Raw genomic sequence first — 17,098 nt, 5'->3', positions numbered from 1 at the left:
AAATTTCCTACTTTTGGGGAAAAAATATTTATAAATTTGTGTTGATAATATGTTTGAGTGATATATTTTATTAGTAACGTATCCATACAACACATTTTATTATAGATTGGAGTCATGAAAGGATGATAAAAAAAAATACTGTATAAAAATGGGGCGGCATTTTGGCGCTGCCTAGGGGCGGTATTTTGTCTAGGAACGTCACTGTTGATACCCAGTTTTGGAATTCAAAACTTTATTCAAATACGTCAAATTTTCCTTTTAGAATTCCTTTTCGATTTCCTTTTAATTATTCTACGATCATAATCTGTTTCGTTATATTTTCATAGCCAAGTTTTCACAAATGAACCTAGGTCCAAAGCAATGGAAGGCATATTAAATCAATCGTTAAAGCATGGTCAGTGTAAACCGACTGCTGTGAATAAATAATATTAATACAAGATAAGAGCCAATGATACCGGATCGTTTAGACTTCGACGATTCAATTTACCTTATTAAAACGTCCTTCGAAACTAACGAGCATTTTCATTAGACCAATATTTTTTATTTAACTTGATGTAGATGTCGTTCATTATGCTTTACTGAATTATTAATCAGTTTGATTCTGAAATAATGATTAATTCACTGGACATACGATTTTATATTGAACCTTCAGTGCCGTATCCGAGGGAGGGCAGGCAGATCGTGCACTATTTTCAGCGGCATATTTCTGACTTCCACATTTCCAGACCCTAGATTCGACCACGGTATCCACGACTTTATAAACTGTCACGTTACCGCTGGGTCGTCGTGGGCGTCCGTATTAAAATCTAATGAAATGAGTGTCTAGTCAATTAAAAACCAATAGAAAAAATCTAATCTTCTAAAATCTTACAATATATCTTTTCAGAAGTGTTTTCAAAATTATGTAATGTTCAATAATTAGAATGTTACATTCTTAAGTCTTGTGAATTATTCGTTGAATTAAAAAATGGTTAATTAAAAATTATTAGCAAGTTCAAGTAAGTTACAACAAAAAATCTTGGAGTGATAGGTGACGTCGGTTAGTAATTAAAGTAATACCTACTTTGATTTAAAATACAAAAGCCGATCGCCAATAGTAACTCAATTTGGAAAGCGCTTCGGAGAGTATTAAGAGCCATTAGTTAACAGATTCACCGCTGGCCAGTTAGTTACCACAACTCGGTCACTGCTAAAGACACGCCTGGCGTGTAGCAATTAGCATGATAATTAAATGTGGTAATTAACTGATCAGCAGTTAAAGTATCAAGTTTAAGTATCTAATGGCCACGCGCCTGGCACTTTTTCTTCTTTCTCGTCTTTAGCAGTGAAAGACTTAAAATTTGTCGCAATTAAGTAAGGCGACTTTAGCATAGTGATATATTATGTACATGGGCGCGAAACCCGAGAGATGCAGGTTCGATCCTGCTTACTTTTCGTCTTAATTTAAAAAAAAATCTATTGGTTACAATATAATATCTTCTCTGAAGTGTTTTCAAAATTATGTCTATGTTAAATAAAAAAATGTTTAATACTTATTTTGTTCGAGTTCGATTTTATTTCAGTTTTCTTGGAGTAGAAGAATATGTGCATACATGTTTTACAAATATCCAAAAAATAGACGTCTAGTAGACGTCCAAAATATAAAACAATTACAAGACAAAAATAACTTTTTATATACAATGTTTTTAAATTTTCTGTTGAATCATATAGACTTGACTTGACTAGCTTAAGCGATCAAAAAAAATAGTATTTGATAGAAATAATACCGAAATATCACTTTGATATTCATATTAATCTCCATAGTAATGCACGTATATATTAATAATTTGGTTGCTAGGACCCCAGACCCCCCCTAGCAACCAATAATAGTGGATTGGATTACGGATTTCTTCCGAAATAACTTTTCATACAAAACAGAATTAACTGAAAATGAATTCAATTCTACTTAAAGATGGTTAAAAGTATTAAAATATGCATTGGTATCGTGTTCTGATATATTCTAAAAGTTTCAATTGTCTAGCTAGTCGGGAAGTTAGTTTAAAATCGATTGCAAGATTCGTACCGGACAAAGAACCACCGGACAAATAAGAATACGAGCTAAGAAAAACGTTGTAATAAAATCAATTATACCTACATTTTTAAATATCTAATTAGAATAATACAAAATAATATTCGTTTAGAATTTCATAATTTAAACATATTATTTAGCCACGTTTATAATGTGTGTGTGTGGCGTTGGTATTCGTTGAATATTTCGCAGCCTCAGGTTGATGTCCTTATTTTCTTCTCGGCAGTTCTTTCGCGCGTCTTCTCTACGGAATGTCCGGGTCAGGAATGTCTGGGAGGAAGCTGCCCCGCGCGTGGGGGCATCCCCCTACTGTGTCCCGGTGGGGGATTCTCCCTTTAATTGTGTCCCGTTCCTGTCACGTACTCGTGCCACAGCAGGTCATGCTCGTTAAATTCCAGAACACTTGAGAAATAATTGTCAAAGTAGAGATCATACAACACTTCTACGTGTATTATGGTTTTCTCAAGACGTTTTAACAACAAATTTGTAAAATAAAATGTGTATGAATAAAGTGAAGGATATTATCAACACAGCGATAATTATGTATCGTCTTCTTTTTGTGCCATACCTTATCGTTGGTTGGCTGCCATCAATTCATTTTATTTTCAACTACTCCGAACAGTCCAATGGAGCTGTATTCCACGGAGGTTCTTAGGCCACGAAATACGGTATCGTGTTCTGCTATGAATAGGTACCATTTATTTTTCATTGGATCACGACCACGAAGGCCAAGCGGTAACATGTCATGGTTCAAATTCAAATATTGTTTTTACAGCCTGTGTTTGGACCCAGAGTATCTACCTAATGGGTCGAACAAGTGGCTAAAATCCATTTCTCGTGAAAACAACCTCCACTCTATGGAGGCCCATTATGATCCTCTGATTATCGAATATGGTGATGTGTGTGTGTGTAATGAATGACTGAACATAAAAATAATGAAAGTGGGTTACTTTCCAGGTATAGTTGTAAGTACGTACAATTATCGAGTGTGGATGAATATTGGATAAACTTAAACACCTGTTGAAGAATATGATATTTTTCAATTGTTTCGCCTGTATCATAGAACAGAATAATGTGAAACCCAGTCGCCATAGACCAAGGCTTTGTAAGAGGTCCATGGAGGTTTTCCAAATTTGTAAGTTTTATTAGAAATATTTTATTATTTTATATTAGAATTAATGCTTCAGTCATCAATTTCAGAATATATCTATAAGTTGGTGACTCTTTTGGTGAATATTTACAATACACAGCCGCGTGGATCACTGAACAAAAATTCAATATTCAATTTTGTATAATATTATGACTATAATAATTATAGGTTGTCATAGTTTATTCGAGATTAGTCGTAAAAAATTTAATTCATTTTATAAACAAAAGATATTGGGAACTGTGCTTAATTGAAATAGCTATGAATTGAAAATAATTGATTTCCATTAAACACCCTCAGTCGATAAGCGAAATTAAAGACATTTTTGCTGAAATCATACCATCTTTAAAATACGTACCTACTACTTATTTGTAGCTTTATCGGATACATTATTCGCCATTATTTTGTGAAAGCCTTAAAATGTTAATGTATGCTTATGCATTTAGAAATATTCTTTTCATGAACCAGACAATATCAACATTTCGTTAAATTCTTTAGAAGTTTATCAGCATTAGCATTTTTGATGGCATTTTGAAGATATCTGAGTACTGAACTAGGTAGAGTGTAAAATTTTACACAAAACTGCATATTTAACTCAAATTTAATTTTTTTGGAGTTGTCTGACAAATGAACTGGACCCTTGGATCCGTTGACTTCTCAGCACTTCAATTAGGTATTAGTTAAATAAAATAATATATTATAATACCTGTACTTAATTCATTCTTCTGAAATAAACGAAATTGAGCGTAATGATCTCAAGCCGTAAGGCGTAAATCAAAAGACAATAGAGCGAGAAAACGACTCATCCCATCTTCTCACCTTGCAGGCACACCTTCCCCTAATGAAAAGGGAATAGAATAGAAGTATGGGAAAGTTTGCCTTGGAATTCAAATAAGAGATAAGAGAGATGTGGAACTCTTATTATAGTCGTGAAAACAGCCGCTGGATTTTCCATCATTGGTAGCTATATTTATTTTTATACATATTTTAGATGCCGCGCAGTGTCGGTAGAAATAAGAATTGTATTTAAGTAATTTTAAAAACGTTTATTTTTAATGATTCAAATTTCTAAAGAATATAAAAAGCAGTCTGTCTATTCTGCATTTTTCTTAATGAGTTTCCGTAAAATGAAATAGTGCCGGGGACGACTTTTGAAATTTAAATACATTTATAGTTTCTACTTAGGGGCGGTTATCTTTGAACATAAAAGGGGCCTAACCTAACCTAACAGTTCAAACCGTTCATAAATTCATTAAATTATACCAAAATATAAATAATAGGACGTATGCGTATTTCTCACAAATTGAGTGTACAGTATTTCCAAAAGCTTAATAGAATCCCTGCATTTTTAATTTTGTAATATTTTTATTTCGTATTTTTTTTTTAAATTTTTGGCATAGGTACACTCGTGTTGGAGAGAGGGTCATGTCAAAAATGCGTTCAGCACCGTTCAGAAAACGCACCACTGGAAGGTATGCACCTATTAATTATTGAGTACTTGAAATTGACAATATGATTTATATTCACCCAGCGCTCGATAATTTTACGAAAATATTAACATAGTTATCTGAGTGTGTTAGATTTTTTGTTATATGGCCTACCTAGGTCAGATGGCCAAATTAATTTCTCCACGAGCGATAATTTTGGGGATTTTATGAACCGGAACGGCGCTCCGGTACATTTCGAGCTCTGTTTTCACCACTTAGTAAAAGCGGTCAGGGTTAAAAAATGCATTGAGGGATAAAATTTAGAGATGAATACATTGAAGAGTAGGTATAACTCACAGGAGTGAATGATTTTTCCCCAGTTTTTTGGATTTTTTTCGAAAACCATTAGTCATACGAAAAAAACTTTGAAATGTTAAATATACTCCTTGACTAGATCTGAAACTTTTGTCTGAGATATTTTTCAGTAAATACAATATTTTAGAAGATCGATGTAAATGTACTCTATGACAACATCTTCTTGGCTACGTGTTTAAACTGTGAACTAACATGCTCCTCCCATTTTAACAGCACTTAACTAACAAGCTCCTCCCATTTACCAACAGCGCTTTCCTTCACGTAGCCAAAAAGATGTTGTCGTACAATAAATGATTATTAGTTAAATGTTTGAGAGTCCCATGCACAATTCCCATCCGGTCGAGGTTTCTCTACAGAAATTATTTTTGTCATAAAATAGAACCAATCTGAGAGAGGCACGAGAAATAAAAATCTTGAAAATAAGGGCTACCCTAAATTAAACACATCGCGCTATAGTAAGCGAACATATTTTGAAGGGAAATGATTTTTCGTAAAAATATTCTACAAATCAGTGATGTGCGTTGCAATATATAGGTATTATTTATATACATTTTCATCCAATCTTTACAATTTCCAAAATAATGACATTTCCGACAAACCTTAAGAAATCTAAAATAAAAAAAACAGTATTTTTGGTAAGCATATTGTATATATATTGGGTACCTAACTTACATACTTATAAATACTATATAAAGGTTATATTATTATACTAAGGTTGGCAAGATTACTCGAATCACAAATACGTTTACCACTATAAGTTAAACAGCGTACCATAGTTTATTAATCAGTATAATAAATTAACAAATTAAAATAGTGATTCCAAAAGTGTGGTACACGAAGGTACCTACCCCTAATGACCCGTGAGAAATATTAATTCAAGTACGTACCGTACTGTACCATATTTTATTCATTGTGAATAATATGCTATGGTAGTTTCGTATCTAAATTTCTTATCTGAATTAGGGGGTATGCCAGTAAAAATAATGTTTTAATAATTGCAAGATAAAAAGAACTTTTTATCTACGTTTTAAAATTTTCTGTTGAATCATATAAACTTGACTTGACTAGCTTAAACGATCAAAAAAATTTGTACTCGATAGAAATAATACTGAAATGTCATTTTGACATTTCATATTGATTTCCATAGTAACGCACGTATATTATTAATAATTTAATTGCTAAGACCCCAGACCCCTCTAGCAACCAATAATAGTGGATTGGATTACAGATTTCTTCCAAAATAACTTTTCATACAAAACAGAATTAACTGAAAATGAATTCAATTCTACTTAAAGATGGCTAAAAGTATTAAAAAAATGCATTGGCATCGTGTATATTCTAAAAGTTTCAAATATCTAGCTAGTCGGGAAGTTAGTTAAAAATCGATTGCAAGATTTGTACTAGATCAACAACAGCCGGACAAATAAGAATACGACCTAATAAAAACATTGTAAAAAATCAGCAGTAGCCTGCGTCGCGGAGGCAGAGATGTGTTTGAACATGGAACACGTATTGAAGATAGGGATCATAGATAAATAGGGGTTGAGAAATGAAACTTCTTTTCTTTGGCTATATTATCCACTCCTCAGATCACAGTGCGTCTTCGTAAATCCATGTTGCTCACTGGTCTTATTGCATCACTTACAGCTGTTCAAAATTGGTATAAATTTTTACACTTTAACACCTCAGTTTCAGGATGACACACAATATGGAAATAATTTTGAAGACGTATTCTTGATCAAAAAGTGTATGCTCATGTTTCAAGTTGGGGAATAGGTACTATATTAGAACGATACTATTCTGTAGCAGTGTAGCCCAAGTGGACGGTAGACGACAATATCAGTAGGCTTATTATAAAGAATAAATAATATTATAATAATATATATAGGTACGCATATATAATAATATTGTATATTGCATGTATCAGTGGCGAAGGGTGGAGGTAGGCTGTTAAGATCCACCATAAATAGTGCACATTAAACTTTGTCAGTCTTATATATATTTTTTTTTTCATTGAAATAAGACTACAATTTATAGATGGTGTTAGTTAGTTTTTAAAATTCAATTAAACTCAGCGACAACCAAGCCATAATAGATAAAAGTCAAAAACTACTCGTCTATCTACAAAATATCTAAAATTATTCAATTAAATCATACTTTGAGTATTTTAAAGATAAAATAATATTTTTTATCTATTATAGTTTGGTTTAGGCATGCGTAACGAATTTAAAAAATTAACCAACGATAATTGTGTAATATATATTCTTAATCCAACGAAAACAAATAAGTATGAATGAAAAAGTGTGCAAAATTTTGTCGTGCCGCCCAAAATATACCAAAACTATTACGGTTTGGTTAAATTGATTTTTAAAAACTAACCAATATCATCTGTAAATTGTAGTCTTAGTTCAATAAAAACAAATACGTATGACTAACAAAGTTTAATGTTCACTTTTTATGGCGGATCTTAACAGCCTACCTCCACCCTTCGCTACTGGCACGTATCTTACAATGTGGTGAAAAATAAAATACCCAGATTCGTGTTGATATATCTTTAATAATATTTTTTTAAATTTAATATAAACATATTTACTAATCACATAATTTTCAACAATAACAGTCGACCACAAACATGGCCGACATTTCTATTTCAATTTCATTGACATAAAAAAGATAATAATTATTATATGTACAAACAGTTTAAAATAAATTGCACTTAAATAAAAAAAATATATAATTAATTTAAAATATGTAAATAATAATTGTATCCAGCAAATAAAATACCATTTTCACACCTAAGAGTACGGCATTCACAGAGGGGAGAACAATTAGAAATGTGTAACTTTACTGTCCTATTCTTTTCAGTTACAAATTGTTTACCTCCTTCCAATAAGCAGTCTTCGCCACTGATTCACATTCCGCTTCGAAGGCCTTCTGAATTTGTTAACGAACTCAATATGTATAATAATCATATTATAACAATAAAGGTAAAAAAAAACTTATTTATTTACCATCTTCTAAACAAAGGTTGTCCATCACTGTTTCAATCTCCATCTTAGGGGTCGTCTATATATAACGTCATCCTATAATGTGACGAAGGGGTTATATAAGATGTGACATCATAAAACTGATTTTTTATGAGAATGAATTAATATTCTATAAGAACATTGTACTGAAATTAATCATTTTCAACAAATTTGTTTTTAATAAAAGGGATGGAGTCCAAAACTTTTACATAATTTAGGCAAAATTTGGGGAAAGGGGGCTATAATTTGGTTGAACTACTGTCGGAGATTCTTACGCCAAGAAATGTGCCTTCTTCTGCCCTACATCTTTCTTCGTATGATTAACTTAAGCACAGTGAATATGATTCTTGGGCTTTTTACACTTCTTTGTATTCTTTGTTTTAACCCACATCTAAAAAATCTATATTGTCACTCATTGCTTCAGTGAGTGTCCGTAACTCTGAAGTGATTAATTGATTAATAAAAAGAACAGCACCGTCCGGCTGCGGAGAAAGTAACATGATCATCAACAGTCTTTGAGTAGTTTGAGATAATTAGGTTTAATAGAGGCCTTCATGGCATCGTCGAGTTCCGACATGCGGTGTTGCTTCATGTGACTCTTCATGTTACCACGCTGGGCGTAGCCTCTCTTGCACACCGGGCACTTGTATGGCGTTTCACCCGTGTGCAGGCGCATGTGCTCCTTCAGGTAATCGTCGTGGAAGAAGGCCGAGTCGCACAATGAGCACACGCTGGGGCGTTCCCCTGAAATCATCAAATCATCGGGCATCAAATCTATTATTCAATCCACTTTGAGACTAACTGATAACTGATAACAACCTGGATAACTGATTAAGGATCACAACAAACACTTGATTTGGAAAAAAAATTAAGATGAAATTCATTTCTACCCACCACATTAAATTGGTTTTTAAAAAACCAGTATCAGACTGCCTCACAGAAATATGAACAGAGTTGGCTACATAAATTAGAATTAAGTAGCAATTAAGACTTTTATAACTTTTAGCAAAAAATATCGTAAGACTCATTTTTAATTATAAGTTACGTGGTGTCATTCATTTATGGACCGATCAGGGATGGCACCAATTGGAGGAGAAGATATAATGCTGAGCTCTACGGGCTGTACGAAGATTGCAGCGCAGTTCAATCAATTAAGATTGGGAGACTGCGGTGGCTAGGTCATGTGCACCGTATGAATGACAATGAACCGGCAAACAGAGTGATGTCCAGCAATCCAATAGGACGTAGAAGAAGAGGGAGGTCAAAGATTCGCTGGTTAGATGGAACTGCCAGTGACTGCCGTATTCTGGGGGTACCAAATTAGAAAGCGGCCACACTGGATAGGGACAGGAGGAGGGAGCTGTTGGGGGAAGCCAGGACCCACACCGGGTTGTCGCGCCCCTGATGATGATGGTGTCATTCAATTCTTATACAATGAACTCAAACATACTTTACGAAAAACATCAGTCATAATTGAAATTGTTATCATATTATAAAATCACATTGTATATTATAAAGATTCCAGCCGAGCTATTTGTATAAGTCGTATTATGTAATCATAAAACAATCGTCATACAAAGCCAGCATTAATTGTCAGCAAACTTCTACAATAAATTATATAACTTCTAGCAGACATTTTCAGCCCTAAGCTTTAGGCAATTTTTAGTTAATATTACGATTTTACTGTAAAGTCCAAATAGTTTTGTAATCTAAATTTGGTATATCAAGTAAGTAGAGTATAATATACTCAAATAACATACAAAGCAATTTGGCTGAACAGGTATTGCCCTCTCAATTGGCATCATCAATGTCTAGTCAGTTCTACACTTTGTAAAACCTATGAAATTTGTTTCGGATAAGATAATATATTCTTTTACCAATTGAGTCACTAGGCTGGGCGAAAAACTGATATTGAACAATACAAATTTTAATGAAATTTGAGTGTTTTCAATCATTTCAAAGGGAGTAAATTAATTATAACAGTTGATTACTGGCAACCATGACATATCATGACAACATATTGTGATTGGTAGAGATGTTTTGATATATGCCACTACATTTCTTGGAGCAGTAGTGCCATAATTTATGTCGTAATCACCAAGTCTGTAAATGTAACTGTATGCATACCTGTATGCACAGATCTGACGTGAATATCCACCGATTTCTGCGTCCGGTATTTCTGCGAGCAGAAATTACATGACTTCCATACGAGGTTCTCGGAGTGGGACTTCATGTGCTGTCGGAGGCCGGAGATAAAGGCGTATTGTTTGCCGCACTCGTTGCAGATAAATTCACGCTTGGCGCTGTGGCAGCGCTTGACGTGGCGCACCATGTAGTGGTCGAGCTTGAACATCTTCTTGCAGCTGGGCTCCTGGCACTTGATGGAGCCTGTCACGACCTCGTGCTTTAGCAAGATGTGGCAGTTGAGGTGGTATTTGGATTTGAAGATCTGGCCACACGTGTCGCACAGGTTCACTGATTTTTTCGCTTTCTTTCTCTTTGGTAATATTTTTTTGGCCGATCTTTTGTTTTCCTTTTTCAACAGCAGTTCTTCTTCATATTCTTTTTTTATTTTTGATAATTCTGACAAGCTCGGTTTATCTTCTTTTCGGCGGTCTGCTGAATCGAACCTAAAATTTAAACAGAAATTTAAGTACATGCATAATCATGTCACTAAGTGGTTCAAATAAATGGAATTTTCAGAGAAACATAAAACATTATAGTGTATCTTATCTTTATAGCAAAGCAAATGTCTTATGAATAAAACAAAATATTTTGAAAGATAGATACAGTACTTTCTCAGTAATTCGCTGCTCGATTATCCAACAACTACTATAATCCACCGTTTTTTTACTACAGGCGGACCTCGACTTACGAACGTTCGACTTTCGCACAATTCGCTATTTCGCACATTTCAAAAAAAAATCGTTTTTTCAAAACGTCGCGCTGGCCGTGGGGTTAAGATATCCCCTTCTCGCTCGCTCACAAGCAAGTGCATTTCTTGCGTCACTTGCATCCTGCTCGCACCCATCACTTTGCTTGTGAGTTAGCTAGGATAGGTGGCTTGTTGTCATGTTGTACGTTTTGCTAATTTTCTTCATTTGAAATATTTCACCCTAAAAATTTATAAACATGAGTGAGAAACGGAAAAACTGCAGTGTTGATACGAACAAAAAGAGATCAAGGACTTATAAACTTCACATGACGTTCTGATTGCGGTGAATCTTTTGCTTCAATCGGACGTTCGTATGATACAAACAGGTCTACTACGATATGTTCAATTTTGAAAAATAAAATTAAGGAATACGTTCAAAATTGTGGAAATATATTATCTTTAAAGGTTGTTTCTAAAGGACACGGCATAGTTATGGATGAAATGGAAAAATATTTGTCATCATGGATCGACGACCAACATCAAAAAGATGTCCCTCTGAATATTTCAATTATTCAAGCGAAGGCTCTTAGTTTGTACAAAGATTGGAAGGCTAGAAAAAGAAGATTCTAACACGAGTTTTCAAGCAAGTAACAGTTGGTTTATATTAAATTCACTGGAAAATCGGCTGATGCGGATAAAGATGCTGCAAAAGAATTTATTTCCTCATTATCCAAAATTATTGAAGATGGAGAATATTCCTCTAGCCAAATATTTAATGTAGATGACACAGGTTTATTTTGGAAAAAAATGCCTAGTCGTACATTCTTATCTAAGGAAGAATCAGTTGCCCCAGGGCATAAACCTTCTAAAAACCGATTGACATTGCTTCTTGGTGGAAACTTGGCTGGTGATTTAAAATTGATGCCAATGTTAATTTATCAACTAGAAAATCCCAGAGCATTGAAAGAGAAGGATAAAGAATTGCTTACAGTAATCAAATAAAAAAGCCTGGGTTTACTGCGTTAATATTAAAAGATTGGTTCACTTTACATTTCATGCCAGCAGTTAAGCAATATTGTAAAGTTAATGATTTACCATTTAAAATATTTTATTTAAAATAAGAAAAAGAAGAGTGGCAAAGAGTTAACTCTTGATAACTTTTTAAGGGAAACACCCGCAAACCCCACTTAAACATGTCTTTTAAACATCTTATATTTACTTGATAAATAAATATTTCAAAATACACACAATTTTTTTTTTACTTCCCTCTACTTTCGAACATTCAACATTCGCACACCTTTTCAGGAACCAATTATGTGCGAAAGTCGAGGTCCTCCTGTAGTTAAAATCACAAAATCGAGCTCTATAATTCGCCCGTATTCATATGTAATATTCAGTAGTCCGCCGCGTGCCTATATCAGCTGGCCGCTGTCGTATTTAACGTAGCTGAGGCGTGGAAGAACCTATTGGGAAGAGCAATAATTTAATCGTGAAAAAAGCTGTGGCCCTCCATGAATCAGGATGATGAAAACTGGGAACCGGAAGACTTAGTTCCATTAGAATTGATTCAGAGGGCGACTAAAAACTCAGAGCTAAAGCGAAATGTTTTAAAAGAATAGATAGCAGAAAGTTCTGTGGACTATGCGCTGCTTTCGACTGAAGACGAGTTTATAATACATTAATACATTAAGAGGCTAGGATTCGGAGGATGAAGGCAATAATTGTCAACCGACTGCAGCTCATACAGTCGAATCAGAAGACCAACGCGTTACCATTAATTAACTTGTTACCGCGGAGCATTTAATGACTGCATTTAAATAACATGCTAATTATATCGAATGGCCAAATAATGACGGCACAAACGGGTGTGCCGTCTGCGTGAAAAGGATTAATGGGCAGAGGAAAATAATGCAACCGTCAACACATTCATACTGATTACATTTCTGTGATTATATCGAGTACTGTATTATATTTCTGTGAATAGATGCTAAATATTTTTTTGATTCCTCGTGTGTTACTAAGCAATGAAGAATTTTTAAAAGTCATGTCAAACAAAATATCAAGTTTGCATTGTAATATTGAAGTGCGTTTTTTTTTATACTCACTTTATAGTAAGTAATAAATAATATTACTGATCTCAATATTGTCTCATTTACAAAAATGATGGCATGATTGCGCAGTTGGTACAAGTCTGTCAGAGCGGCATCATGTATTTTTTTGCCAAAATTTTTATTTGATTTGATTGAAAACATTACTAAATTAATTTCGTGCATTTGAGTCTGCCATGACTTATGGATCATTTTGTGACTATTGGATAGCCTTAACAGATCCGCATCCCCGCCTAAACAAAATTAAAAATGCCATTTAAAGAATGACTTTGTTTTGATTTACCTCCATTCTTTACCATCCCAGAAACACTTCTCCTCTAAAAGTGATGTGGCAATACTGTTTGAAACGTTATCTTTTTTTTTTGGGTTTCGAGGTGCGGGGACAGATTTTTTCTTTTTTTTAACTTTCCGCAGCGATGTTATTCTGTCTTTTGAGTGCTTCCATTCCTTTTTTCTTGAAATCTTGATGTCGTCAATGGCCGCCTCTCGGTTGGGCCTCAAAGCGGTGAGGACCTCATCGTCGCTGGTATTGCATTCTTTCACATCGTTAATGTTGCATGCCACGTTGTCGAAATAATCATCGGGGAAATCGAAACTGTAATCCTCCCCTTCGACTTTCAGGGTCGCCTTGGTGAAGCCATTTCTTAACTTGAAATCGGAAGCTTCACACTTCTGTTTGAATTCAAATGCGGTATTGAGCATGGAATAACATGCTGAACAAATACTGTTAGGATATTCATCTTCTTCCGTGATCTGAAATTACCAAACAGTTCAATATTGAATAGAAACACGAGTTAAAAATATTAAATTATTTTTATTGAAAATATATAATTTTGAAATACCACAGAAAATCTACATATGAGATCTAATAACAACGGTTCAATATTAATGGGATATTACGTTTTTGTGCGTCAGACATACCGAGTTGGTTTTAAGACTAGTTTCTTTTTTCGATCGTATTTTATTTTCAAACTGGAACAATATGCACAATTCTATTAACTTAGAGCTTCTAACCCAGGTTAAACCAAAACCGGCTAACTGAGCATATTTTAAATAACTGAAACCGTGTAATTTTACTCTGCTAACCGGCCAAAATCTTAGTAGTATTTCAATGGAAGAGACAATTAAATATAATAGAATAGATTGCAAAAGCGAAACTATCAAAGAACAGATTATTCTCTATAAATTTCTTTACAGCGTATATAGTAATTTATTTGTAATTAGTATCAGGTACGCAGGCCAATATGCTAGGTCAGTTGCCTTGCATCTGGTCCTTACAGAGTAGTTAAATTTCTGACAATTTAATAAATAATTTAATGACTGTTTTACCGTATGCAGATGGGCTATGTTACTTTTAATCTCTTTTAATCTGCACAGCAATTTTTGCCTTCAACCAAGTGAAGATACCTAGTTACCAGTGGCGAAAGGTGGAGGTAGGCTGTTAAGATCCGCCATAAATAGTGCACACTAAACTTTGTCAGTCATACTATTTGTTTTCATTAAAATACGACTACAATTTACAGATGGTGTCGATTATTTTTTTAAATTCAGTTAATTAATTTTAGCCGTATACTAGCTACTTTCACCACCACTCCGCGAACTTATGGAACTGCCCTCGTAAGTACTTACCTATTTAGGTACATATTTAACTAATAAAAGTACCGAATTACTAATTAAATCGCATCATACCAGACAAATTCAAAATTGAATTTTAATTCGCATACATTAGGCCAATTAATGGCTCAGGGACATAGAAGAGTCACCCAGAATTTTTTTGAAGTATTTAAAAAAATACTAAATACTATTTGGCATGGAACACAGTGTAACGCATTCAAAAATTATGATATTAAGTATGCGTTTAAATTCAACAATAAAAATAGCCAATAGTTGATGACATGAGTCGTATTGGATGTTACATTTACCCAGTTTAGGCAAACTAGAAAAAAGTCCTTAATTCCAAGAATTTGTCTGAAGTAATTTCATAATGAAACATTGAGACTGTTTTTTTTTGTTTAAAAAAAGAAACTAAGCATTCTAAACCCTGCCATCCATTACAATGGCTAGATTTATGTGAACATTTCAATAAACCGTCCAGTCGGAATTTCTTTGACATATTCACATCCTTCGCGAAATATACCCATGTCCGAACAGTCGCAGAAATGTTTGCCTAGACTGTTACTTCCTGCAATTTGTGGTTAATTTAAATGTTTTAAATATTTGACTTTCGCTCTTCATTCTCAAGGCTCCACTGGACAGTGCTACTGTGTTTTCAAAATAAAACTAAAACTGCCATTGATTGTCTGATGTCGACTGGACATAATCATGTTTATAATTTCAACGCATATTGAACATTTATATTTACTTACATTGTGTAAATATGTGAGACATAATATATTCATTTCAGTTTCTACACAATACACACAACTGTCTATAAGTCAAGTATAATTACAAAGTCAGCCCCACACCTTGGTGAAGTTTGAAATACACGTCCGTAAATATTAGATCTAATCAGCACGAGTCATAGTCATAGCTCAAGGGATGAAGCAGTCATCCGGACAATGAAGTACCACTTGATCTAACCTTTTTCTATCTATGTTATTTCAAAATTATGTATTTTAAAAACTAATGGTTTTGACCATGTATTTTTTGACAATTTGAAGTACCGTGTATTTACTTAGGAAAGTTTTCAGGACCGAAGTTTAACACCATAATAATTTTGTATAACATTTCAATTGTAAACAAATCTTTGATGTCGTTTTTAGCACTACATATAACACTGAGCTGTCCAAAACCTGCACGGGTGCTTATCATATAATATATTGTTGATTATATTCTTGATTAAATACCGTCAATAGCTGAGAATAACTTATCCATTATAATATAATAAAGATGACTTACTTGAATTGTAGAACAAGCCATAACTTTCAAGTAAACTTTAGTGTTTTCCTCCTCGCAAAAAAGCGACATGTTGGCTCCCCCTTCTAAACAAACCCTGCAGATACCTTTCAGGTCGTGTTCAATATCCATTGTTTACTTAAATGCATTCATTACGAACACATAATACTAGGTATTATTTACGAATGCTACAATATTATTGACATTCTAACCTCACACAATTGACAGCAGTAAACGTCATTTTCCGCCATATTAATAATACAAGTTTTTATCATCGTGGAGTTGGTGCACCTGCTAAGCTAGAGCTAGAAGATGGCTAGAAGGTAGAGGCAGAGGAGCTTCAAAATCAAAAAATTAATGCATTCCAAAAACATTCCCGCAATTCTCAAAACCTAATATTTATCAGAGAAACGAAATCAATATACTTAACTGTTTTATATTATGTATACCTACATACTTACTATAGTTTAATGATCTTTTTTATATCTTGTTCTTCCAATAAAAATTTCTTTTAGAACCAACTTTCACTAAATGAAATCTAAATTAAAATAAAACATAGTATAGTACAGGGTTCGCGAACCTTTTTACGTATGCGTGCCAAAATTTCCCAAATATTATTTCTCAATTGTCATTCATTCACCAAATTTTTGTTTCTTATTTGGTGCAGCCATTTTTTGTGGGTAGAAATGAAATTGTTTGTTAATGTATTAATTATTTTGGTTCTTTATGCACAAATTGACACCAAAATTGCTCTGATCAAATTAGGCACTCAAGCATTGTAAATCAATCAAAATTAGAGGTTCGCAGCATGACTTCCCCATCACCTGATTAGGTTAGTGTGATTATATTATTATGACGCATCGAGTCTAAGGACAGACCTATGCAATTATTTATTTAAATTAAACGTAATGCTCATTCTTGAAGAGTATTTGCCTGTTATTTTTAATATAATGCGAATTGTCATTTATTATTATTATAGGTATTTTTTTTCTACAAACGCATGCCATCCAAAATCATCTCGCGTGCCACTGGTGGTACGCGTGCAATAGGTTCGCCGCCCCTGGTTTAGTAGGTACTTATTCCACATAGTTAAATTGTCACCGTATTCGCCAAAACAAATCCAGGAATCTTCAGTTTCAACTAATTATTTCAAAAGCAAAGCTTGAGGTTTTGTTGA

General features: G+C 33.8%; 1 protein-coding gene across 1 annotated transcript; it reads right to left on the bottom strand.

The window, feature by feature from the left end:
* Positions 1-8,409: 8,409 nt before the first annotated feature.
* LOC147070975 (uncharacterized) lies at positions 8,410-16,153 on the bottom strand. The gene is made up of 4 exons (XM_085948929.1): positions 15,925-16,153; positions 13,310-13,779; positions 10,171-10,673; positions 8,410-8,787 (listed from the first exon to the last, which is right to left on the bottom strand). The coding sequence occupies exons 1-4, from the start codon at positions 16,051-16,053 to the stop codon at positions 8,549-8,551; spliced, it is 1,341 nt and encodes a 446-aa protein (XP_085805055.1). The 5' UTR covers positions 16,054-16,153; the 3' UTR covers positions 8,410-8,548.
* Positions 16,154-17,098: the final 945 nt, after the last annotated feature.

The sequence above is a fragment of the Rhyacophila brunnea genome, unplaced genomic scaffold, assembly GCF_057557595.1.
Source record: "Rhyacophila brunnea isolate RB1 unplaced genomic scaffold, BYU_Rbru_1.0 scaffold_21, whole genome shotgun sequence".
Taxonomy (NCBI): Eukaryota; Metazoa; Arthropoda; class Insecta; order Trichoptera; family Rhyacophilidae; genus Rhyacophila; species Rhyacophila brunnea.
Note: the sequence above shows the minus strand (reverse complement) of the source record. Positions and strands in the feature narration are given on the sequence as shown.